Here is a 25,266-nt window from a genome sequence, read left to right on the forward strand (position 1 = left end):
TTTGCTTAAACCAAGCTTTTAAAAGCTGCCTTGAAAATTAGGGACATTATGAAAAGGAGTTTCTCTGACTCGTCTTATTTATTTATTTTTTTTTATAGGCCAGGCTATATGGGAATGAAATCCTATGGACCGTTAGATAAATTGTAGAAGTTTTAGGCCAGGAAGTTGTCAAGGTTATTCCCTTATTACGGGTGAAATAGCAGAAGAAAGGCACTTAGTAAGTGACCTGGCCAAGATCGCAGAACCAGAATTGGAGTTAGCGACTCCTTCCTGAGTAGGTTGTTTTGGATGGAGACATATGTTGAATTAAAAATTTTGAGTAAGTAATGTATTCACATAGTTCAGGTATCAAAAAGTATACGCATATATGCAGCAAAAAACATTTCTCGTTTTTTGAGCCCATCCACTCGATATTCCTCCGCTACCAGCCAATCAGTTGTTAGTTCCTGTTTATCCTTCCAGATCATTTTTATGCTGTTACGGTTGTATGTTCTCCTTCTCCTCTTATAGACATTGATTTGTATGCTCTGCCCATTTTCTTGCGCCTTGTTTTTTTCTGTTTTTTAAATCCATATATCTTAGAAATCTTTTCATAAAGGTCTGCCTCCCTTTCTCTCTCCCTCCCTCCCTGCACCCTACCCCCTCCATGCACACCGACCTCACTCTCATTTCTAAAAATATTCCTTAATGGGAATTACGGAAAGAACCAAGTATACGATGCTTCTGACAAGTAATTTTAGCAGGTATTGAGTTCTTAAAAAAAAAAAAATTAAAAAGCCGGGAGGCACGCCTGGCTGGCTCATCGGTGGAGCAAGCGACTCTTAATCTTGGGGTCATGAGTTCGAGCCCTGTGTTGGGTGTAGAGATTACTGAAAAATAAAATCTTAAGAAAAAGAAAAAGTGTTGAGAAAGCATTTCGCGGCTAATTTGATTCAGTAATTTTGTCCCCATCAATATTAACAAAAACAGCTACCTCACCTCAAAACGTTGTTTGATAAATAGACCAAATAGAAAGGACATTAAGAAATATCTGAGGTGGTTAAAAATCTATTGATTTAAAAAAATTTTTTTTTTAATGTTTATTCATTATTCAGAGACAGAAACTGAGCATGAGCAGGGGAGGGGCAGAGAGAGGGGGAGACACAGAATCTGAAGCAGGCTCCAGGCTCTGAGCTGTCAGCACAGAGCCCGACGCGGGGCTCGAACTCACCAACCGTGAGATCATGACCTGAGCCGACGTCGGACACTCAACTGACTGAGCCACCCAGGTGCCCCAGAGAATTTGTTTTTTCTTGAAAATATTTCTCAAGTTTGAAGGACGCTGTTTTAGAGGAATTGTATGTACAAACAACTGACACATTAGTGACCCACTTCACCTGTTTATTGATCGGTCGTTAATACCCCCCTTAAGCCTGTTCAGAGGAGTGAGCCGCTGGTTAGCTTTCTGATCATGGACCATGTGTATGTCTGAAATTTATTTTTACAAGTACTTTCTCACTAACTACAGTCGACTTAATTCCTTCCAAGTTAAACTGGATGTGTTTCTTACGTCATAAATATCGTTAACTTTAACTTTTTTCCAATTCAGGAATTGATTCCGAAGGCCATGCAGCCAACTTTGTAGAAACAGAGCAAATTGTGCACTACAATGGGAGCAGGGCTTCTTTTGTGCAGGCAAGTGGCAAGTGGATGTGTCTGTGAGGCAGCCCGCCAGCTGCTGCTTTTGCTTGGGTCGTAATCTTCTGCGCTGTTGTTGAAATTGCCCTCCTCCTTGCTGCTTTTTAAAGCGGCACCGTCTACAATGTGGAAAAAGTTCACTCAGTGCAAGCTACTCCATTAACCTGGCACTCACCTGCCCGTGAATTGAATCCCGAAGGAGAGGGGAGGGGAGGAGATTCAAAGGTTACGGAAGGGGAGCCGCCTGTCTGCCCCACCCTCCAGACTTCAAGGCGCTGGTGAGGGGGCCCCTGCCGGTGTGATGGCTTTTCCCACCCTGCACTTCTTCGTGGGACAGCCTGTCTCTTGTTGTCTCCTTGTGGGGTCATGGGTCATTTGCTGCTCCAGAGGAACAGCAGTGGCTCAGGCTATTCACAGGTTCATGAACTACTCATTCGGGAATGAATAAAGCAGTTTTCTGGTTTTATCATAATACCGTATTCTGTAAGACATAACTTACTAAGTTTTACTTGTAGATAAATTGATTTATTTTAGAGTTTAGGGGAAACAGAACTGTTTGTTGCCCAGGGACCAGGTACATAAAACCAAGGAGAAAAAGTCCTTTCCGAATACATTCCTACAAAATAGGAACTTGGGGAGTAGGCAAGTTCACGGACTCTTTCATGGTTGTAGGTTGTATTTAATTTTTTTTCCTTTGTAGTCAGTGACACACACGCGCCCCTGACAGTAAGTTAGCTGAGACAGGTGTGTGTGTGTATTTTCATATTTTCATATTTCTCTCTCTTTTCTTTTAGACTCGAGGATCAATACCACTTTTCTGGTCTCAAAGACCAAATCTCAAGTACAAACCGCTGCCGCTGATCAACAAAGTAGCAAATCATGTGAGTATCTTCTGTGCTTTTTTCATTGGCTAAAAATAGGAGCTGAGTGGCATCATAGTTTGCATGTGGAGCACATATTTATTTCTTGCACGTCAGAATTCAGCATCTCTGCCGCCTCTTTCCTGGGTTCTGGCGCCCAGTGAACCTCTGACCCATGGGCTGTAGGGACGGCCTGTTGGAAATGCAGAGAACAAGCTGATCGAACGGGATGGCAAATTTAGATTTTTGAGCTCTCGTAACATTTGCCGCTTCGTGCTGTTCCGAGTACCTAGTGTATTCTGTTTGACGTTGTGCGCAGAACGAAAGTATAGTATTGCAGCTCAAAATTGAATGGCTTGGAGTTAGTTTATCACACGGTATTTAGGGGACCTGGTCTCAATCGTAGTGCCATTCTCTTGAATATACAAATAGGACGTTTAAGGAGATCCTTTAAAAATTGTATAAATGTTCTTATAGTATAATCTGGTAAAGTGTGTAACCCTTTTTTCTTTCTAGATGGATGGTTTCCAAAGGCATTTTGATTCACAAGTTATTATTTATGGAAAACAAGTAATAATCAATCTGGTATGTGTCTTACATGTTTCTTGGGGGAACAAAACAAAAAACGTCTTAAAATATGTAACATCTATCATTATAACTGTTTTTAGGTGTGCAGTTCAGTGGTATAATGTGTTTTACAGTGTTGTGCAACCATCACAATTGACCGTTGCCAGAAGTTTGCATCATACCAAGCAGAAACTCAGTCTCCATTAAACAGTAACTCCTCTCCCGTCAGCCCCTGATAACTGTTCTACTAGGTCTCTCTATATTTTCCTATTCTAGGTACCCCACGTAGGTGGATCATAGAATATTTATTCCTTTGGCTCTTGTTTCCTTTACCGACTTAATGTTTTTAAGGTCTGTCTGTCCATGTTACAGCACGTATCAAAATTTCATTCCTTTTCAAGACTGAATGACACTCCATTGTATGTCCCATATTTCATTTACCCATTTGTCTGTGGATGGACATGGGGTTGTTTCTGCATTTTAGGTGTTGTGAATAATGCTGCTCTGAACCCTGGTGTGCAAGTATGTAGTTGAGTTCCTGCTTTCAGTCCTTTTAGGGCTACACTTAGAAGTGGAATTGCCGGATTGTATGATAGTTCTAGGTTTAACGTTTTAAGGAACCGCCGTCCTGTTCTTGACCGTGGCTGTACATTTTACATTCCCACCGGCAGTGCACCCGCATTCCAGTTTCTCCACATCCTTGCCAACACTTGGATTTTTCAGGATTTGTTTTGTTTTTTGATTATAACCATCTTTATGGGGGTGGAGTGCTATGTCTTAGTGGTTTTGATTGGCATTTCTCTGGTGACTAATGACATTGAGCACCTTTTCATGTGCATTTTGGACATTTGTAGGTCTTAGGAGAAGCATCGTCTCGAGTACTTTGCTCACTTTTAATCAGGTTGTTGTTTTTGTTGTTTTGTTGAGTTACGGTAGTTCTTTATATATTCTGGAACGAATCCCTTCGTAGAGATGCTTTGCAAATATTTTCTCCCATTCTTTGGGTTGTTTTTGAGAACTGCTAGTTGTAGGTCTATTCAGATTTTGTTTTTCAAGATTAATGTTTTGGTAGATTGTTTCTAGAAATGTGTCCATTTCATGTAGTTGTCCAGTTCATTGACATACAAATGCTCATAGAATTCTCTTATAAACCTTTTTTATTTCTTCAGAATTGGTAGTAATGTACTAGAATCATTCCTGATTTTAGTAAGTTGAGTCTCTCTTTTTTGTCTTGGTCATCATAGCTAAAAGTTTGTCAATGTTGTTGATCTTTTCAAAGAACCAGATTTTGGTTTCAATGGTGTCTGTCTGGTTTTCTGTACTTTATTGTATTTATCTCTGTTCTAATCTTCATTTGCTTCCCTTTGCTAGCTTTGAGTTTCATTTGCTCATCTCTTTCTGGTTCTTTAAAGTGTAAGGTGAAGTCCTTGATTTAAGGTCTTATTTTTTTAACGTGTATGTTTATAGTTGTAAATTTCCTTTGGTGTACTGCTTTTGCTGTATTTCATAAGTTTTGGTATATTTTCAGTTGTCTCCAGTTATTTTTTAGTTTCTCTTGTGATTTCTTCCTTAACGTAGTGTTTAAGAGTGTGCTGTTTAATTTCCACGTATTTATGAAATTTCTGGTTTTCCTTGTTATGAGGGTTAGCTTCATTCCACCGTGATCAGAAAACATACTTTGTATGACAGTTATTTTAAACATAGTTAAGACTTGTTTTGTGGCCTAAACATAATCTATCTTGGAAACTGTTCATGCATGCACACTTGAGAAAAATGTATCTTCGGTGGTGTTTTGGGTGGAGTGTGTGTTTGCTGGGTCTGATTCGTCTGTGGTGTTTAGCTTCTCTGTTTTCTTGTCGATCTTCCGTCTGGTTGTGCTCTCCATTGTTGAAAGGGAGCTGTTGAAATCTCTAAATGTTATTGTAGACATGTTTATTTCTCTCTTCAGTTCTTTCAGTGTTCCTTCATGTTTTTGGGCTCTGATGTTTGGTGCATATATATCTCGCGTGTTTGAGCTTTTTGGTGAATTGACTCTTTTATCACTATATAGTGTTCTTCTTTGTCCTTATAACAGGTTTTGACTTAAAGTCTATTTCATCTGATGTTGATAGAGCCACCCCTGCCCTGTTTTGATTACTATTTGCACGGACTATCTTTCCATCCTCTCCTTTTCAACTAATTTGTGTCTTTTGATCTAAAGTGAGTGTCTTGTACAGCATATGGTTGGATCAAATTTTTTAATTCATTCTGTCTGTGCCTTTTGATTAGAGAGTTAACCCATTTATATTTAAAGTAATTACTTATTTGTAAAGACTTATTTCTGCCATTTTGCTCTCTGTTTTCTGTATGTCTTTTTTTATCCCTTGTCTCCCTCCATTACTGTCTTCTTTTGTGTTGAAATGTTTTGTACTTCTGTATTTCGATTACCTTCTCGTTTTCTTTTGTGTATATTCTACAGATACTTTCTTTTTGGTTACCGTGAGGATTACATATAATGTCATCTAGTTATAATATTTAATTTGAATTAAAGGTTCAGGTTGATACCAACCTGACTTCAGTTTGCTTACAAAACTCTACTCCTGTAAAGCTTTGTCCCTCCGCTTTATGTTATTAATGTCTCACATTACATCTGTTTCCTTTTTGTTCCCAGTAGCATAGATTTATACATTTCTTTTAACGCATTTGACTTCTGAGTTCTGTAGAATATAAAAAACAAAACAAAACCAGACATACAGACCATTAAGGCTGCCTTTTATATTTGTCTTTGTCTTTACCTTTGTGGGAAATCTAAATACCTTCCCGTGGCTTCCGGCCGCTCTGTACGTTTTTTTCATTTCAACCTGTAGGGGACGCCTTTAGCATTTCTTGAAGGACAGTTTTGCCACATGGAGAATTTTTGGTCTCTGGGTCTCTTCTTCCAGTACCGTATAAAAGTTTGTTTATTTATTTTGAGAGCGAGTACGTGAGCACAAGTGGTGGGGGAGGGGCAGAGAGAAAGGGAGAGAGAGAATCCCAAGCAAGCTCCACTCCGTCAGCGTGCTGTCAGTGTGGAGTCCTAGGAGGAGCTCAGACTCCCGGACCGTGAGCTCAAGACCTGAGCGGAGATCAAGAGTCGGACACTTAACCGACTGAGCCACCGGGAGCCCGTCTTTCAGTACTTTAAACATATCAATCCCCCTGCCTTGTGGCCCCCAGGGTTTCTGAAGAGAGACTGACCTGTAATCGTACTGAGAATCCCGTGTCTGGGATGCATCTCTTCCCTCTTGTTGCTTTCCAGGCCTCGCTCTGTGTTTCAGTAGTTTGATTATAATGTGCTTAGCGTGGGTTTCTTTGGGCTTAGCATACTTGGAATTGGGTGATCTTCTTGGATTTGAAGATTTATGTCTTTCATCAAATTTGGGAGATGTGGGGCCATTTTTTCTCTTTAAAAAAGATCTTTACTCCTTTCTCTCTGTCTTTTCCTTCTGGGACCCCCATAATGGGTGTGTTATCCCTGGTGGTCCCCAGACGTCTCCTGGGCACTGTTCACTTTTCCCCGTTCATTTCTCTGTCTGCAGCTCAGACTCGGTTATTCCATCCACGTCTCGTCTCCCAGTGTGCGATTTGATTTTCCTCCCGTGCAAATGTGCTCTTGAACTTCTCTCGTGAATGTTTGGTCTCCGTTTTGTACTTTTCAGCTCTAGACTTACTGTTTAGCTCCTTCAAAATTTTTGTTTCTTCACTGGTTATCTTATTTTATTCATATACTGTTTTCCTGGTTTCCTTTCATTCCCTGTTTTCCTTGAATTCTGAGCATATTTAAGACACTGGTTTTAACCTTTTTTCTGATAAGTCTTCTGCAGGGGTGATTTCTGTCACTTTATCCTTTTCCACTGACTAAGCCTTGTTTTTCTATTTTTTGTGTGTGCCTGGATATTTTTGTTGTTGAAAGTTGGGCCCCGGGTGGGTTGTAATGTGGTAACTCTGGAAGTCAGGTTCTCCTCTCCCGGGGTTTTACGGTGTTTTTGTTTTCGTTTTCCTTTCAGTTGTTGAAGGCTATAGCAATCCATTTGTTTTGAGACCTGTCCAAACCATTTTTGAAAAGACTATCCCCTTGTTGTGTGTGCTCACTGAAGCCTCTGTTCTTTTAGCTCGTGTTCAGCTAGTGTTTTGACAGAGATTGCTTTGAATGCCGGGAACTGAAACAAAGAATAAAACAAAAAAGAGAGAACAGCCCGTTTCCCGGACTGTGCAGACTGGTTCTGTGCTGGAACAGTTTTCCGCTGGCTGCCCAGGCTTGCTCGAGCGCAGGGGGGTCAGTCTGAGGGGAGGGCTGTCCCTAGGTCTTCTCGGGCCTTTGTGAGTGTGCATCTCACCTGGGTGTACACGTGGCTCTCTAAAATCCTCCCCCTACCTGGCTGCTTTGGAAGGTCCTAATTTCTCAAAAAGCGTCACCCCAGCTTCCTTCTCAGGCTGTAGATGGTCTCTTATGTTTCCCAAAACTCCCTGCTCGAGGCATCTGATGGCCCGTGGCGCTCTTGTAGCCTCCGCCTCCCTCCCGCTTGTGTTCCTGGTTACGTGAGACAGAGACAAACAGGCCAGTCCTTCAGGTGAGAACAAAACGCACAGGGCGATTTGCAAACAAGGGCTGGTCCTCTCTCCGGTTGGAGGAGGGGAACTAAGAAACTGGTTGCCGTTCTTTTGAAGTTTATTTATTTTTATTTATCTTGAAAGAGGCAGAGACAGTGCAGCAGGGGAGGGGCAGAGACAGGGAGAGAGAGAATCCCAAGCAGGCTTCACACCGTCAGTGCAGAGCCCGACGCAGGACTCGAACTCATGAACTGCGAGATCATGAGCAGAGTGGAAACCAAGAGCTGGCCGCTTAGCTGACTGAGCCGCCCAGGCGTCCCCTGGTTGCCATTTCTTAACACTTAAGACCGAGACCCTCACTGCCCCAGGGATGGGGTGGGGTGAGGGCAAGGAGAAATGGCACAAAACCGTCCCACAGTTTTGAAGAGAGCGTCTTTCTGATTGGGCATCTGCTCAGTTGCCTCTTAAACGTTTGGTTTTCCAGAGCTCCTACAAAGTTGGCTCAGACGGCTTCTGTTGTGTCAGCGTTTCTGTGAGAGTACGGAAGCTTGGAGCTTCCCGGTCCTCCATTTTGCCGATCTCACTCTCCCCTTTTAAAGGAACTTAAAAGAACGCTGTGGTGTTTTTGTTTTTTTACAGGTTAACCAGAAGGGCTCAGAGAAACCGCTGGAACAGGCATTTGCAACAATGGTGTCTTCCTTGGCGAGCGGAATGATCAGGTACCTCCCTAGAAATCTGTGCAGGTCTTTTCAGATCAGATGTGCACGTACATGGCCTGCAGCTCCCCCCCCCCCCCCCCCCCCCCCAGTAGATGCCTGAACCCGCACGCGGCACCGAAGCCAGTGGGTACTTACATATGCATACCTGTGATAAAGTTGGATACGTAACATAGCACGGTGGGAGATTAACTAAGAGCAGAAAATGCCGGTAACTAGTAATAGATCGTTAAAACAATATGCTGTCATAAAAGCTGCGTGAACGTGGCCTCTCTCAGAACATCTGGCTGTGCTGTGGTCATGCTCCTTGTGACGCCGTGAGATGCCAGGTGGCCACGTGATGAAGGGCGCTGAAGGTTGTGCCGACCTGACCAAGTGTCAGAAGGAGGGCCATCGGCTTTCGGGCCGAAGTTGGTTGCAGGGGACTAAACGCGTGGAAAGTGAAACCGTGGATGAGGGGAGACTACTGTATCCACGAGTTCGTAGCTCTCACTGGACACACGGGTGTCCCCCGCCCCCCAGAAGTTGGCTTTACACCATCTCGCTTTTACAAGAGCCCTGTTAGGACCTGTGCTCGCCAACAGAAAGAAATCCCAAGACGAGTTTTCCCTTTTACAAGGAAGTCACGACCGTGCTGATGAAAGTCTTCCGTAAAACAGCGTGGCCTGGGGCATAAGGCGAACTTCTGGAAAGCAGGGGCTGCCCTTTGCTACTTTAGGCTCCTTCATAGGAAGCCTTCTTCTGGATGGCAGGGGAAACCTGTATTCCATGTCTCTGCCTTTTTTTTTTCCGATGCTAGATCAAAGCATGATTACGTTGGCTTGAAATTTTCTCTGGCATAATTGACATTGCAGAGTAACTTCTTAACGGTCAGATTTTAATGTACTTCTGTGAAAGTTTAGTCCCTGATCACAATCCCCTCCTTGAGGCTTTGTGTTGCCTGGCCACGAGGTCGTGAATTTCAGTTCCTCGTGATTGCTTGGTGTGGTGTCTGTGGTCCTGAGCGCCACCCGAGTTGCAGAAACGTCCACTTGCATGGTGGCTTCGTCCGGAGCAGTGGCTTTGCCTCTGCAGGTCACCAGACAGCGGTTGCAGACTCTGTGCAGCCTTGTGCAAAGAGGGGGGTCCTGAAACATCAGCAGTTGCCCTGTGGGAAGGTGCAAGGTGGTGAGCCCATTTGGAGCTTTTCTGCAGCAAGAAACTGGGCCGGAGGGGGGGCGTGTACTGTGGTAGCAGATGGTCACAGGCATGGGGTGGGGGGGAGACTCCCCAAAGAAATGGAATTGGGTTATTTGGGGAGAAATGTCTTTAGCCTAAGAGAAATATTTTCCTAATTTTCGTCAATGTTTATTTTTTTTGAGGGAGAGAGCATGCGTGCATGAGTGGGGAAGGGGCGGGGGGGGAGGGGGGGTGAGACACAGAATCCGAAGCAGCTCCAGGCTCCGAGGGCCAGATGTGGGGCTCAAACTCACAAACTGCGAGATCATGACCTGAGCCAAAGTTGGACGCTTAACCGATTGAGCCACCCAGGCGCCCCTAACCTATGAGCAGTTTTCAACATGCACAAAAATAGAATGATACAGTGAACCTTTGGGGAAGATTTTCAGTGTATTTTGTCCAGCTCAAAAGCTCTGGCAAATTCATCAGACCTCCCTCCCCCCACCACACACACACTCCACGTACACTTCTGCCTTCTCACAGTAGAACTTCCTTAAACCCCCTTCAAAGGACTCCGAGGAGGGTTCCTAAGCAGGGTGTGCCTCAGAGCCCTCAGAGGAACTTACTCAAACGTACCTTAGACCTGGACAATTATAGTCTCTGGGTTTGGAGTCCAACGTGCATACTCTGGGAAAAGTTTGACTTCTGGCTCCTGGGCATACCCCTTGTTCGGGCCCTCTGCCCCAGAGGGCCTCCACAGGCCTGCTTGCCTCCGTGAGTTCGTAGCAGCGGCTAACTTGGGGAACTTGAGGCATAAGTCAGAGTCTTAGGTTATGCCCTTGGTGTTCTGGGGAACTTGCAGGGCACCTACTGCCCGCACCTGAAGAGGGAACTCCCAGAGCTATTGTCTTTTCCCTCCTGTGAGCTCTAAACACCACCAGACAGAGGAACATGTTAAAAAGTATATAATTTAGGAAACATAATTTTATAATATTTATGTATACACACACACACACACACACACACGCACATACACACACACACACACACACACACACACACACACACATACACACACATACATATGTATATTATAGATTCGTGGGTTCGAGTCCCACATTGGGCTCTGTGCTGACAGCTCAGAGCCTGGAGCCTGCTTTGGATTCTGTGTCTCCCTCTCTCTCTACCCCTTGCCTGCTCACATTCTCTCTCTCTCTCTCTCTCTCTCTCTCTCTCTCTCTCTCTCTCTGTCTCTCAAAAATAAACATTAAAGATTAAAAACCATATATGTATAGTTTTTATTTAGTAGGTAAGTATTCTGGCAGGGAGAGAAGAGCAGTCTGTTTGTTACAAAGTGAAATTAAATGGTAGACTTTCTGTCCCCTCTCATTTGTCTGTTGGACTTACTCACTTTTGAGTTGTTTAATGATTGTTGCTTCGAGTAAATTAAGTAAATTAAGTTGGTGGGCTTGTGAGTGACCCAAGGAGAAAGGTCATACAGTTGCCCTGCTGAGGAATGGTGGGCCTCGTTAGCAGTGGGAAGTTTTTCTTTCGGGAACCGGGTGGGAAAAAATGAGCCGTGCGAGGTGATGTGTCTCTAAGGGTTTCTTCCTAGAACTTTGAAAGAGGTAGAACCGCTGGACTGTCGGGGTCAGAAGCAAAACGATGTATTTAAAACCGTCCACTGTCCAACTACAACTGTGCAGCTCATTCTTAGAAGATATAAATGTGATTTTAGAAGGATAGAAGCTTAAGAATCCAAATGCATTGAGGTGCGGGCGAGCTGCTTCAGTCCTGGAAGCCGGTCCAGGGCCGTCGCTTGTGGGAGCAAGCACTGGGCGGGAGCACTCCAAAGGTGACTGTCACACTGCCGCTCTTGTGAGAGCTGCCTTCGGAAACACTCCACCCCCCCACCCCACCCCACCCTACCCCACCCCACCCCACCCCACCCCACCCCACCCCACCCCACCCCCAGTCTTCTCAGAGTGTGGCCTCTTGGCTTGCTAGCCCCTGTTACTGTACTGATTCCTAAGGATACCGTTCTCCGCTCGGTGGGAGAACCACTGAAGCAGTAAGAAACCACACCGCCCCGGGAGCCTCCCTGGATGTGTGGACAAGCCCACGCTCCGCCGACGCTCCTTTGGTCTGTTGGGACTTAGCGGGGGTCACATGAGAGCAGATATGCCTCGTCTGAATTTCATTCTCTGGACCAGAACATCATGCCTTTCCAGGCCTCTTGCTTTATGGCTTGACTTGATTCCTGGCTCCCTTGACTTTCAGGAACTAGTCCGTGATTTTTTGCCCCCTCTCAGTTGGCAACATTTTCCAGCTCGTGGTAGGACACCTTCGCTGTCAGAGTGTTCTGACTTTAAGAATTGTGCCTATTAAATATCAGAGACCCGTGACACATTGACAGAAGGTTTCTCTCTACCACATCTATGCGAGATGTATAGATACTGATAAAGGATGTGAATGGTTTGATTTGTTAAAGCGATGAACAGAAACTAACCAGCCTGGGGACCATGCTGCCTGTGTTCCTCTCACAACCCCTAGGGCAAGTCCGACACTCAGTCTGATCCTCCTTGGACAGAGGATTGAGCTGGACCATTTTGAACATTTTAATCTGTTTGAAAAATGATTAAAAAAGGACCCTATTCTTTGTACATCGGGGTAGAGAATGAGTATACACTGGGTACTCCATACTCATCTGGACAAGGCTCCCTTATACTATATACCCGATGCTGTGCCTGAGCTCACTTCTGCATTTGCAGGACTTCTATACTCCTGTCAGAGGGCCCCTAGAAGAACATGTGAAGATACGTGTGTGTGTGTGTGTGTGTGTGTGTGTGTGTGTGTGTGTGTGTGAGAGAGAGAGAGAGAGAGAGAGAGAGAGAGAGAGAAAAGGAGGAGCACTCTGCTCCGACAGAGAGAGGAAAGTCAGCTTATGAACACAGTAACGGCAGAAGGAAAAATGACTCCTCTTTGCTCATTACCTGCGGGTCTTTTCTTTCGGCAGATATGTTGCCTTCGACTTCCATAAAGAATGTAAAAATATGAGATGGGACCGACTGAGTATTCTGATGGACCAGGTAGCAGAAATGCAGGATGAGCTAAGGTAAGCTGTATCTTTTCCTGTGGAGGTCAAGGGAGGAGGTCCGCGTGTAGACGGAGCATAGTTATCACACATTGTCTAGTGGGCTCACGAACACAGCGTGCCGGGTTGACCGCGCTGGTTTGGACTCTTAGTTTTTAGTCCCTTTTTTATTGGAAAGATGAGACTTAGTGGCTTAAAAATATTTTTAGGTTCTTAAAAACAACCCAAGGCCAGGTATTTTCACATTTTTATGAATCCGCTTCCACATTTACAAAGTTTCCCTAATTGGAGCTAGCGTACTACTATTTTATATTCCGTTGTTTTGACTAAACATTCCATCACGGATACTTTGATATTTCGTCGTTACCCTGCCTGGTCTTCTTAATGATGGTGTTTAACGGCTTTTCTGTACTCCCCCGTGTCACCCTACAGGCTCAGCTAAGTGTTCTTTTTCATCCTGGCTTGTTTCCTTGTCTCTTCCCCCCACAAAACATGTGCTGCAGCGAATCACCCTGGGCGTGTCTATTCTCACTTCTGTTCGGTGATTCCCTAAAATGAAGTCTTGAGAGCAGGGCTAATAGTTCAAAGGGTCCGAATAACTTCATGGTACTTTCCAAACGTGTTTGGCAAGTTATTTGCCGTGTTGGCCTACGGGTTTACTGTCCTCTAAGCATAGGTCAATCTTTACTGATTCTAAAGACAGAAGAAGGGATCTCTAAGTCGCTCTGTCATTGTGTTCCACCTGGGCATATTTCTGACCCCGACAACCCCCATGCATTTTTTCGTGTTAGTTCCACAGTAACACAGTAAAACCTGTCGTGTAGGCATTTCTCAGTTTTTAAAAATGTTTCTTATGCCTATTAAGTAGTCGGCGACGGTTAGTTAAATCTGCTCTTTTTCTATGTGGTTTTGTCATGAGCAGCTAGTGAAGGGCAGTTGACGTGCGCCATTATTGGGCTGCAGTGACACTGACTGGACCTGGGACGCTATCGGAGGAGGTGGCTCCTGGGGTTCGCCCATGAATCACTGCCCCACAAGAGCGTGAGAAAAGACGCCAGAGTCTGTCCCCCACCGCGCTCTGTGTCCCACAGGGACAGTGGAACTTTCCCCAGTGCCCTGCACAGGGCCTCTCTGGACACTTTCTCCTGGGGTTTTGGGGAAGGTGGAAAGAATCTGGGCTTTGGGGTGTGACCTGTCTCGTTTTGAAATGTTTGCTTCTTATCAGCCATGTGACCAAGACAGTTGTCTTCAAACCTTGGTTTCTCCGTTTGTAAAGTGCAGATAATAATACCTACCTCATAGACTTAGTGTGTAGTTTAAGAAACGATATTTATCAAATACCCAGGACATACTCTGTAAGTACTAACAGCATGCTAACACCCACGTGCACTCATGCACACCTGTGTATATACACCAGCTCTAAACGAACCTCACCAAGTCTGCGTGATCTCATGCAGATTTTTAGCCTAAGCGCATTCTTTTAGGCCCTTATTTTTAAGGTCATAATTTTTATTTGGCCTGTGGTGAGTCTGTTGTGTTTCCCTGCTCCATTTCGATTTGGGGGGAGTAATTACAACGAGATTACTTCGTGGTGTTCATCGTTTGCTCGGTCCCACACGCTCCGTTCAGCGCTGCGTGTGTTACGCATTCCCGTGGGGACCGGGAGCGGCGAGACGGGTGCCGTCCCCTCCACCCTGTGGGTGAGAACGTTGGTTCTGAGAGATCAGGGCAATGACTTGAAGTTACACAGCCAGTGAGTGGCCTAAGCGGAGCTCGTTGCTCACTGCCAGAGTCCACGCTCTTCCCCACTACGCTGCGCGTTGTCCAGAGTTTGAGTTCAGAGCATTATCTGAGGAAATCGTTAAAAATGAATGAGACACAGGAACTGCGAACCGTGATTGGCTCCGGGGTGGACATGTGGGTGGTGAAGGGGAGAAAGGGAACCTCATTTTTCAGGTAACACCGTATTGAACTTTATAAACTCCGTGCTTTTGCATATTTAACCCAGGATTCTTAACGCACAGTTTCCAGCCTTTGCTTGAGAGATGCTGACTTGAGTTCATCTCGAGGCCAAGTGCGTTCGGTTTTAAAAAAAAAAACAGCTCAGGGAATTCCGATACAGACGGTGTAGGGACCGTGCTTTGAGAAGTCTGATCTACAGGACGGAGATGAACAGCTTTGTCGGAGGGGGCCTGCTCTGGCCTCCGGGACGCCCCTCGGCCCTGCCGGTTCGTGTCTCGGCGAACTGACCTCCAGTGCCGCGGTGCGTGTTTGGACAGGGGCTGTCTCGCCTCGGCTTTTCAGACGTGTTTTTGTTTTTTTTTTGCTCTGTACTAATCAAATACGCCCCCCCCCCCTCCCCGGGCCACACGTTGCCCTTCCGAACTTCTCATTTGCCAGTTGTCCACAATGTTGCAGACCATCAGCAGCAGGGCGCTCGTGCGTCGGACTGCCTTTGCTATGAGGGTGTTTATACAAATATGTTGTAGTTATTTTCTAGTGGACTCCGCCGGCATGGTGGTGGCAAGCCAGGAGGGCGTGTTCCGCAGCAACTGCATGGACTGTCTGGACAGGACCAACGTGATCCAGAGCCTGCTGGCCCGCCGCTCGCTCCAGGCCCAGCTCCAGGTGCAAACGCTTTTTTCCTTCTGTCAAGTCAACAGCGCAGCCCCGAAGTAGCGAAGCTACATTGACGAAATCGTTACCAGCCAAAACAAACAACAGAAAACATTTCACCTTGCTCCCTACCCTAAACCACCTGTTTTCGGTTTTGTGTCTTTCCACCTGTGGGCGTGCACATTTCTGTACCTGCGGTCGGTATGTGTGTACGTGGTGTCGTTTGTGCGTTCAGATTTTAGTTTTTTTTTTTTTTTTTCTTTAAATTTTTTTTTTTTTAACGTTTATTTATTTTTGAGACAGAGAGAGACAGAGATGAACGGGGGAGGGTCAGAGAGAGGGAGACACAGAATCTGAAACAGGCTCCAGGCTCTGAGCTGTCAGCACAGAGCCCGACGCGGGACTCGAACTCACGGACCGCGAGATCGTGACCTGGCTGAAGTCGGACGCTTAACCGACTGCGCCACCCAGGCACCCCCAGATTTTAGTTTTAAGTCAGCTCTACACCCGACCTGGGACTCGAACCCACAACCCGGAGGTCAAGAGTCGCAGCCTCCACCTGCTGAGCCAGCCAGGCGCCCCGTACAGTTTCTGATATTTGCTTTTCCTCCAGCGTTATACACAGCCATCATTTTTAAGAGTTGCACTTTTACTAGGTTGTTGCATTTTCGGCCTATAAGTAACACTGCAGAGAATATATCTTGGTGTGTTATTTTTAGCTCGAATGCTTCCCTTGGGGTTCATTCCTAGAAGTAGAATTTGCTGTGTCAAAGAATACGCTCTCTGAGAGGGTCATGGCACTTTACACTGGTAAACTGCTCAGCATGGTTGGTGAATCCGGTTCATGGAACTCTTGCCGGCCTTACGTGTTCTTATTTAAAACTTTGTTTTCTGTTTTAATAGTCAGAGTGGTGCCTCAAGGTTAAGTTTTCGTTTGCATCTCTTTTATTACTGAAGCTCAGAGTTCAGATAACATTGGCATTTATTATGAGGGGCAAACAGAACGCATGCCAGATGGCTTCCTGCCCCCGATGGTAAGCTTTGTTTATGACAGTCCAACTTCGTTTATGGTACTTTTACGATACCAGGAATTGTGGAAGCAAAACACCTCCTTTAAAACGAATTGTCCTTGACTCCTACTGGGTAACACAGGCCAGAGGAGCGGTTTCCCTGTTGGAGCATGATCTAGTTTGTGTTGTACCTTGTCCTCGTTAATCTGATGGATTTACTTCAGAGTGTATTTTTTGATGGAAACAATGGTAGCAAGGAAAGAAAAAGAAACAATAGTAACAGCGGTTGTTTCCAAGTCCGATAAACAAAACCTATTTAATAGGTTCTATAATCGGTACTTAACTGTTTCACATGCTAAATGCAGTACTAAACAACCTAAGCCACATTTCCAAGACTCTGTGCATCAGTTCGGCTCTGGTGGGGACTCCAGGCATACCTCCCCCCCCCCCCCCCCGCCCCCGCCCCCACCAGCAAAAGGTCACGGAGGGCAGGTGGAAAGGCCATTCTGGGGTAGAAATGGGGAGGTGTGGTCTCAGGTGAACAGTGAAGATGGGGGTTCTGAGAGGGCTGAGGTCCAAGACAAAGACCAGGGCAGGGGGTCCTGATCTGTGGTCAGTGACCCCTGAAGGGGGGTCCGCGGCAGGATTCGGGATGCCAGGGAATCCTCTGAGATCCTCTGAGTCTGTGGGGAGGAAAGGGAAGGCTGGAGGTGACGGGAACAGCAGGGAGGCTAGAGGGTGCAGGCGGTGGGAGGTGGGGGTTGGCAGGGAAGGACGAGGTGATGGCTGGGATGCTGCCGCTGCCTTCCCTTTCCCTCCCCCTTTCCCTCTGCCCCTCTTCCTGCAGGGGCGGGGGAGTGCTGGGGCCCGGGGTGAATGGGGGCCGCGGGACAAGGAGCCCTCAGAGGCCCTGTGGCCTGGCCTGGGGCACGGGTGGGGGGACGTGGGGAACTGGAGCACCCCCTGTGTGCAAGGACAGCATCTCTGCCTGCAGCCGGGAACCATGTGCAACCAGCCGGGACTGTCTGCTCTTCTTCCCGAGCTGTGTGTGCGAAACCCGTTACACTTGAGCACGGTGTGCTTCTTATTCCAGAGACTGGGAGTATTGCACGTGGGACAGAAGCTTGAAGAACAACACGATTTTGAGAAGATTTACAAAAACGGTAGGTAACTTCTTTAATAGGGGCCGGGTTACTCACGTTGTGAAATAGATTAAAAATTTGGATTTAGAGACTCTGGCTCTCACGTTCGTCATCGTCAGTTGACTTTTCCTTGTTCTCACAGCCTGGGCCGACAACGCAAATGCGTGTGCCAAGCAGTACGCGGGCACTGGCGCCTTGAAGACGGACTTCACCAGGCAAGCCGTGCTTTTCAGCTAGCACTTCAGACCCGCGGCTCTCGCGTCTGGTGCACACGTTAGGATCACCCGGCAGCTTTGGGACGGTGGCCAAAGCCCAGCGCCCGGGGCCTCGGTTCATAGCAGTCAAGTCGGGCTCGGTGGGGGGGTGAGGCCCAGGCGCCGGTGGCTTCCCGGCCTGCCTGTGGTTCTGCTGCGTGGAGAGCGAACGGCGGCCCCTCGGCCCTTCCCGAGCCCTGCGGAGCCCCTGGGTCAGTGGGGTCTGACTCGGCAGGGGCGGGGCGGGGCCTGAGGTTCTGTGCCTCAGGGAAGCGGCCGGGGATGCCGATGCCACGTTCAAGGGCCACGCTGCCAGTGAGAGGTTAAGACCTGGTGAGTTTGGTTTTCTGCCAGACGGATTCTCTGGGAACAAGTGAAGATTCCTAGACTCTGCTGTTCTAACCACCTCACCTGGGCCTCTCATCTCATTTTTTTCTTCTTTAATGTTTACTTATGTTGAAAGAGAGCATGAGCGGGGGAGGGGCAGAGAGACAGGGAGACACAGAACCCCAAGCAGGCTCTGCGCTGTCAGCACGGAGCCCGACACGGGACTCCGTCTCCCGAACCCTGAGATCATGACCTGAGCTGAAATCAAGAGTCGGACACTTAACGCATTGAGCCACCAGGGATGATTTTTTTTTCTTTAATGTTTTCATTTTTGAAGGAGAGAGAGACAGAGCATGAGAGGGGGAGGAGCAGAGAGAGAGGGAGACATAGAATTTTGAAGCAGGCTCCAGGGTCTGAGCTGTCAGCGCAGAGCCCGACGCGGGGCTCGAACCCACAGACTTCGAGATCATGATCTGAGCCGAAGTCAGACGCTTAACCGGCTGAACCACCCAGACGCCCCGGGATGATTTTTAAAATCTCTGTAATTCACTTTACGCCCGTACCACATACTTTCCAGCCATAAAACTGGGGAGGAACGTAATACACAAATCTGTAATTTGAGATTCACCTCTTTTGACCAGAACCGGGAAGAGAACGCAGCTGGGACTGGTCATGGACGGCTGGAACTCGCTGATACGCTATTACAAGAACAACTTCTCCGATGGCTTCAGGCAGGTAAGTCTGTATTTGCTGCTCGTCTTTGCTCATTCGGCCGCTGCGTCTTTGTACTGTCCCTGAGTAATGTAACTACATCCAAGTGGGGAGTTCTTAATCTCCTTTTTTCTGTTCTAGGATTCCATAGACTTATTTCTTGGGAACTACTCAGTGGACGAATTAGAATCTCATAGTCCTTTAAGTGTTCCACGGGATTTGAAATTCCTGGCTGTAAGAAACCTTTCTGTTTTTCAAGTTTGCAAAAGCACTGTGTCTGATTTGATTTGAAACCTAATGTGTGGTCCTAAAGGGCCTGTAGATACTCGGTTTCCCTGAGGAGAAGACGAGGGAGAGGAGTAAAATAACTTTGGTGTCTGTGTTCCTGCACACTCAACTGCCTTCCTGAGAGCACGCGAGCCCGAGGGAGGGTGGAGGGTCTCTCGTTCCAGGAAGATTCTACTCCCCTTTACGCTGGGGGGTTGCGGGAGGCACACCTGACATGTGGAAGGCAGGGTATGTTTTTGACGCTTGTCCCCTTTGTGACTCCTCTGTTCACCAGACTTAGCTGGGGCTTCCCTGGGGTCTCCTCCAGCGGGCAGAGGGTCCCGGAGTGGAGGGGGCTGGCGCCTCCCTCACCTGTCAGGGCCATCGCCTCGCTTCTTCAGCTCTTGTGACCTGACAGTTTGGCGACTTGGGCAGTTGGGGTCCCACCGCCTAAGTAATGATGTTTTGCTAGAGAAAGATACTTTGTGTGTTAGATTGCAGAAGAGTCTTACTTACCCTTTTTCAAGCGAAGACCCCCGCCGGTCGAGCAGAATTCTCACCTGATGGTCTCTCTCTCTCTCCGTTTGCCTTTCCAGTTGCCTATTATCATGGTGGTGGCCTTCTCGATGTGCATTATCTGTTTGCTGATGGCTGGTGAGTCTGCCCTTATTTCACATTCTTGCATTAACTTCTGAGAACGTGGGGCTTCCTTGTACGGCATCTTGAGACTGTGAGTCTGCTCAGCCCTTGATGTCCCCTGCTGGGTTCAGTGAGCCGAGCGAGCAGCTGTGACTGGTCCTTACATGTGACCGAGGAAAAACACATACTCACTTTTACTGATACTTGGTGTTGATTTATTTAAGATTTTAAAATATGTTTCTTTTTTTTTTAAGTTTATTTTGAGAGAGAGAGTGAGCAAGTGCACACACGTGTACGTGTGAGCGGGGGAGGGGCAGAGAGAGGGAGAGAGAATCCGAAGCAGCCTCCAGGCTCTGAGTGTCAGCACAGAGCCGGATGCAGGGCTTGAACTCACAAACTGTGAGATCATGACCTGAGCTCAAGTTGGACGCTTGATTGACTGATCCACCCGGGTGCCCCTGATGTTTTAATCTTCATAACTGTGTGTGATTTTTTTTCACAAGTGAAATATTATACATTTTTTGTAACCTTTTTTTTTTTTTTCACTGAGCAATGTAAACATTTCCCTGCATTCTCTATTTTTTTGTTGTTTTTTTATTTAAAAAAAAAATTTTTTTTTTAATGTTTATTTTTGAGACAGAGACAGAGCATGAACGGGGGAGGGGCAGAGAGAGAGGGAGACACAGAATCTGAAGCAGGCTCCAGGCTCTGAGCCATCAGCCCAGAGCCCGACGCGGGGCTCGAACTCACGGACCGCGAGATCGTGACCTGAGCTGAAGTCGGACGCTTAACCGACTGAGCCACCCAGGCGCCCCTGCATTCTTTATTTTTAATGGCTGCATTAAAATCCATTTATGAGGGCGCCCTGGCGGCTCAGCCAGTTGAGTGTCTGACTCTTGATTTTGGCTCAGGTCGTAATCCCAGCGTCGTGGGATCGAGCCCCACGTTGGGCTCAGCACGGGGCGTGGAGCCTGTGTAAGATTCTCTCCCTGCTCGCACTCTGTCTCTGCCTAAAATTAAAACAAAAGGGAGGGAGGAAGGAAGGAAAAGAAACCCATTTATGGGTATGTAGTTTATTTAAACAACTACCTATTAGTAGACAAATAAATGTTAATAATTAATACACTATCACTAAATTTTATCACATGGTGAGCAGAATTGCCCAAGAACTTGTGCTTAGGCATCTTTGCTGTTTTTCTCTTCTCTCATTATTTTCCTGTGTCACTGAAGCTGATGAGCACTTGGGACTAAAGTGTCTCCGTCGAGTGTGGTGCGGTGCTGTGGCAGTTGGAGGCCGGGACTCGGTTGCACTGGGCTCTGAGGGGCGGCCTCGGCAGCTCTGGAGGCGGGCCTCCTCCGGCCTTCCCCCTCCGTCCGGGTGTGCGGGCCGGCTTGTCGGGACGCCGCCTGGACGTCCCCTCCTCACCGCCGTCTCAGATCACGGCAGAAGTCTGTGAGCTGAGGACCCTTAACCGCCAGCCCCCTTACACGCACGCGCACGCCTTCTTGCTGGTGTGGTCCCTGTAATCCCCTCGGTGTTCGGCACCGTGGACGGTCCCGACGTGGGGGAGGGAGCCCCTCTTGTTACTCTAGGGCAGGGGTTAGCAAGCGTTTTCTGTAAGAGCAAGATAGTGAATAGTTTAGACTTCCCAAACTACATGGGGTCTCTTTAAAAATGTAAAAACCGTTCTCGTTCATGGCACGAAAACAGGCTGCGGGCTCCAGAGCGCAGGGAGTGCCGTGCGGCATAACTTGGCTCCCGCGTCGGGTTCGGGGGCAGGATGGACGAGGCCGGGGTCGGCCAGCACGTGCGTCCCACGAGTCCTCAGATACCCACACTCTTCACTCCCTACGTGCTGGCTTTAAAGCACCGCCTCGCGGATGCCCCTTTCCGGGAGCCAGTCAGTCCGCTGTTGAATTCGTTTTGTTGCTTTGATCTGTTCTGTGTCTTCTTGCCTCTACACCCGCGTGTCCCCGTAGAACCTCAGCGAGCTCGGCCTGCACAGACGGACAGGTCCTTTGGGGAATGTCCCGAGGCGGGCTCGGGAGGACCTGCCTTTCTTCTTTGTCCAAGAAGAATGTTCAAACTCAGAGGGGTGAAAATTAGCAAGTGTATCAGTTTGCGCGTGTTTTTGAGTAAAAAGAGACTGCCGCTACAGTTGGCAACGGCTCCAGGCAGTTCATCGCTATAAAATCGTGGGTTGGTGCACCTGGGTGGCTCGGTCGGTTAAGCGTCCGACTTCGGCTCAGGTCATGATCTCGCGGTCCGTGGGTTCGAGCCCCGTGTCGGGCTCTGTGCTGACAGCTCAGAGCCTGGAGCCTGTTTCGGATTCTGTGTCTCCCTCTCTCTGACCCTCTCCCGTTCATGCTCTGTCTCTCTCTGTCTCAAAAATAAATAAACGTTAAAAAAAAAAAATTTTTTTTAATCGTGGGCATTGTGTCTAGGTGGGACGGCGTCTGGTTTCTAGCCCATGAATGGGAAGTAAGTGAGCTGGACCCCTGACCGCTCACTAGGGGCCTGCGTTTCTTCCCTGGCGCCCTCTCCCCGTCCCTCAGCCTGCACCCGCGCCTCCCCGCCCGCAGGTGCCGACGGTCCTATTGCAGGGAAGAAACGACACCAGGTTCAGGTCCTCAAGTTGGAGAACACACAGTAGGTCTTTTCCCACTGCTGCCAACCTTCGTGAACTCTATGCGTTGTACCAGGAGAGTTGTGTGAAATATGTCCTTAACGTGATATTGCGGAGTTTTGCTTTATACGCTTTGACACGCAACTTTTCTGAAGCATGTATGTGTTTGTGAGGTTACTTTTCGTGCAGGTGTTTTGATTGTAGCGAATGTATTAGTAATGGCCTCTTGTGATATAAAGTATATAATCTAAAAGGGATAATTATTTGCGTGATGTAACACGGAATAGTTTAGCCAGGTGCTTCTTCTCAAGGTGTGGCTCCTGGACCAGCGGCATCGGTGTTATCTGGGAACTTGTTAGAAATGCAGATTCTTGGGCCCTGGCCCAGACCTGCTGAGTCGGAATCGAGGTTGGGCCCAGCAGCTGATGCCTTACGGGGCCCCGGCCGGGACTCTGATGCCAGCCAGAGTTCGAGAACCGCCGGTTCAAACCTTAGTTGAGAGGTTCTTGTATTTTTCCCGTAGATGTGCTCATAAACTTTAATGTTGTCGAGACTAAACTTTTAATGTTTAAGCATCAGACTTAAATGTTGCTAAACAGCTGAAACTAGATGTGCGATCAGTAACATGGCTTTTATTTATCAACTCTGTTTATATCAACAGGTGACACTTGGACAGAAACACTGGCCTATGTGCTCTTCTGGGGAGTCGCAAGCATTGGAACATTTTTTATTATTCTTTATAATGGCAAAGATTTTGTCGATGCTCCCAGATTGGTCCAGAAAGAAAAGATGGACTGAATTTGTGTCTGTGGAAAGCGGCTCGGCTTAGAAGATTCCATCATGCAGAACTGGAGTCTTTACTGACCCGCTTTCCACATCAGCCCGAGGTCCTTTTAAAGCCTCTCTCCAGAAGCACAGCTTGTGCTCCGTGTGGGGGGAGGGGGGGATGACCTAGAATCAGCCTGACGTTCCTGCCTCGGCGACCTCTTCACTACTGGGATGGCTCTGTTTATAATTTGAAGCTCTTCTGTAACTAAAGGGTGACCCGAATTCAGCTCCTGGAATGGAAGGAATCTATTCCTTGTCGATTCGATCAACTTTTGCAGGATAAGTAATATATTTAAGAAATCTAGCTTCTTGCGTTATTTAAAATGGTAAAATTATTTTTCTAGCTCAGTTTCCTTATGGTCGTTGTAGAGGCCGTCGCTGTTAGCAAGCGGACTTCGCCACACCTCTTTGGACTTTCTTAAGAGTTTGAGAATCCGCTAGCTCGACTGTTGGTGCAGAGCACGTCTTTCGCAGCCGTCGCGCAGTTTGACGGAACAGCCTGAGACTTCAAGGAGTCGGGTCTGGCGTTCTTCTGAAGTTTCAGTTGGGCTGTCCTCTGAGTTCAGCTTGAACTTGCGTATGAAGAAGAAGTCCAGATAGTACTTTATCTTTTGTTAAAGGTGTAAATGAAATCAAAGAATGTAAAGCCTGTGTCTTACGCTAAAGGTCCAAAGCCGCCTCTGTTTTCAGGATTTGCCTCCGTGTGGAGGATACCCCTCGACTGGCCAGCGGTCCCTGCCGGGCGTGCTGGTTTCTTTGGGGGTCGTTCGTCGAGACACGCAGGCCTCCGAGAGGCGCTCGTGCTGGACTCGGGGTTGCCCTTGGAGGCCGCAGCTGCTTCCCACGCATGGCACCACCCGCGCTCCCCTCTCCGTCAAGGTTTTGTTAGCTCCCGATCAATAAGTGTGTCTGCGGTGTTGCGCTTCTGGTAGTTAAGTTAGCGTTCTCCAAATCAAGGACCAACTTCAGTGTTAATTTTTTGTGCAAAAACAAACCTGAAAAATCTGCTTTAGAAGCTGTGCATAGTTCTAATTATCAGTTGGACTGTGTATTCAAACTGTAATTATGAGGTTTAAAATATTAGAAAAGTATGTAGGGTAGTATAATCGCCACTGTTTTAAGGCAGTTCAATTAAATACGGCTACGGTATTTGTGTTGTGCTTGAAAATATGTACAGTTTATTTCAGTTTCAATAGTAATACCTTATGTTGTCCTTAAATATCTCTCAAAGCGCCTTGATTTCAACATGACTTTTTTTCCCCCCGTTATCTTTTATAAACGTTAATAAGAGACGTTGCTTCTAGAAACTCTAAAAGAGATAATAGCTGGACACCCTCTGTAGCTTAAAACTCAGTCACTAAAATTCACAGTGGGGCAAGTCATTCTTAGAACTACCTATTCCTGACATGTACATAAGCGTAATCTGTTTCAAAGATGGAACGTGTGAAACTTGGTTCGTGTCTACTGTGCTCCATGACTCGAGTGCTACCGGGCATTTCACGGGAAGGACTTCCTCCCACGACCACAGCAGAGACCACCTGAGAGCCGCCGGTGCCCACGGACTGATGCTGGCGCGTCCGATCTGAAGGCGTCCGTGTTCCAGAAGCCTGCGGCGATTGCATTTCTGAATTCGTGTACTGTGCGCCCATACGTGAAAATAAACGTCCTATTCTTTTCTAGCCACCGTTGCTGTCGTTCCCACACTTGGTCTCGAAAGGGATGTTCTTTTTTACCGGAGAGTTTTTTTTTTTTAATATTTTTTATTTTAATGTTTATTTTTGAGAGAGAGAGAGAGAGAGAGAGAGAGAGACAGAACATGAACGGGGGAGGGGCAGAGAGAGAGGGAGACACAGAATCGGAAGCAGGCTCCAGGCTCCGAGCCATCAGCCCAGAGCCCGGCGCCGGGCTCGAACTCACGGACCGCGAGATCGTGACCCGGACTGAAGTCGGACGCTCAACCGACTGAGCCACCCAGGCGCCCCTACCGGAGAATTTTTAAATCGTGCCAGGCAGCGTGTGCTTGGGCTTCATAGAAAATCGGGACAATGCAAGTGAGCAAGAAAATTAATGGCTTCTGAAATCTGGCTTTTCAGTGATCGCTTGAGAAATTGTGCTCCTCATTTTTTAGTTACAGATAAAAACAGGGAAACATTGGGGCACCTGGGTGGTTCAGTCAGTCGAGCGTCTGATCTGGGCTCAGGTTA

The 25,266-nt window shown here is 47.2% G+C and overlaps 1 protein-coding gene across 1 annotated transcript in view; it reads left to right on the forward strand.

Annotated features, from left to right (window-relative positions):
- Window positions 1–24,741, forward strand: part of SACM1L (SAC1 like phosphatidylinositide phosphatase) — a 58,998-nt gene extending 34,257 nt beyond the window's left edge. Inside the window, exons 9-20 of the mRNA XM_047841223.1 lie at window positions 1,589–1,674; window positions 2,472–2,558; window positions 3,054–3,122; window positions 8,313–8,392; window positions 12,564–12,662; window positions 15,131–15,269; window positions 17,361–17,430; window positions 17,552–17,624; window positions 18,632–18,725; window positions 18,843–18,935; window positions 19,565–19,622; window positions 22,896–24,741. Coding sequence (XP_047697179.1) covers window positions 1,589–1,674; window positions 2,472–2,558; window positions 3,054–3,122; window positions 8,313–8,392; window positions 12,564–12,662; window positions 15,131–15,269; window positions 17,361–17,430; window positions 17,552–17,624; window positions 18,632–18,725; window positions 18,843–18,935; window positions 19,565–19,622; window positions 22,896–23,032 — 1,085 coding nt within the window. The 3' untranslated portion in view covers window positions 23,033–24,741. The remainder of the gene's footprint in view (window positions 1–1,588; window positions 1,675–2,471; window positions 2,559–3,053; window positions 3,123–8,312; window positions 8,393–12,563; window positions 12,663–15,130; window positions 15,270–17,360; window positions 17,431–17,551; window positions 17,625–18,631; window positions 18,726–18,842; window positions 18,936–19,564; window positions 19,623–22,895) is intronic.
- Window positions 24,742–25,266: the final 525 nt, after the last annotated feature.

Source organism: Prionailurus viverrinus, chromosome A2 (assembly GCF_022837055.1).
Source record: "Prionailurus viverrinus isolate Anna chromosome A2, UM_Priviv_1.0, whole genome shotgun sequence".
NCBI lineage: Eukaryota > Metazoa > Chordata > Mammalia > Carnivora > Felidae > Prionailurus > Prionailurus viverrinus.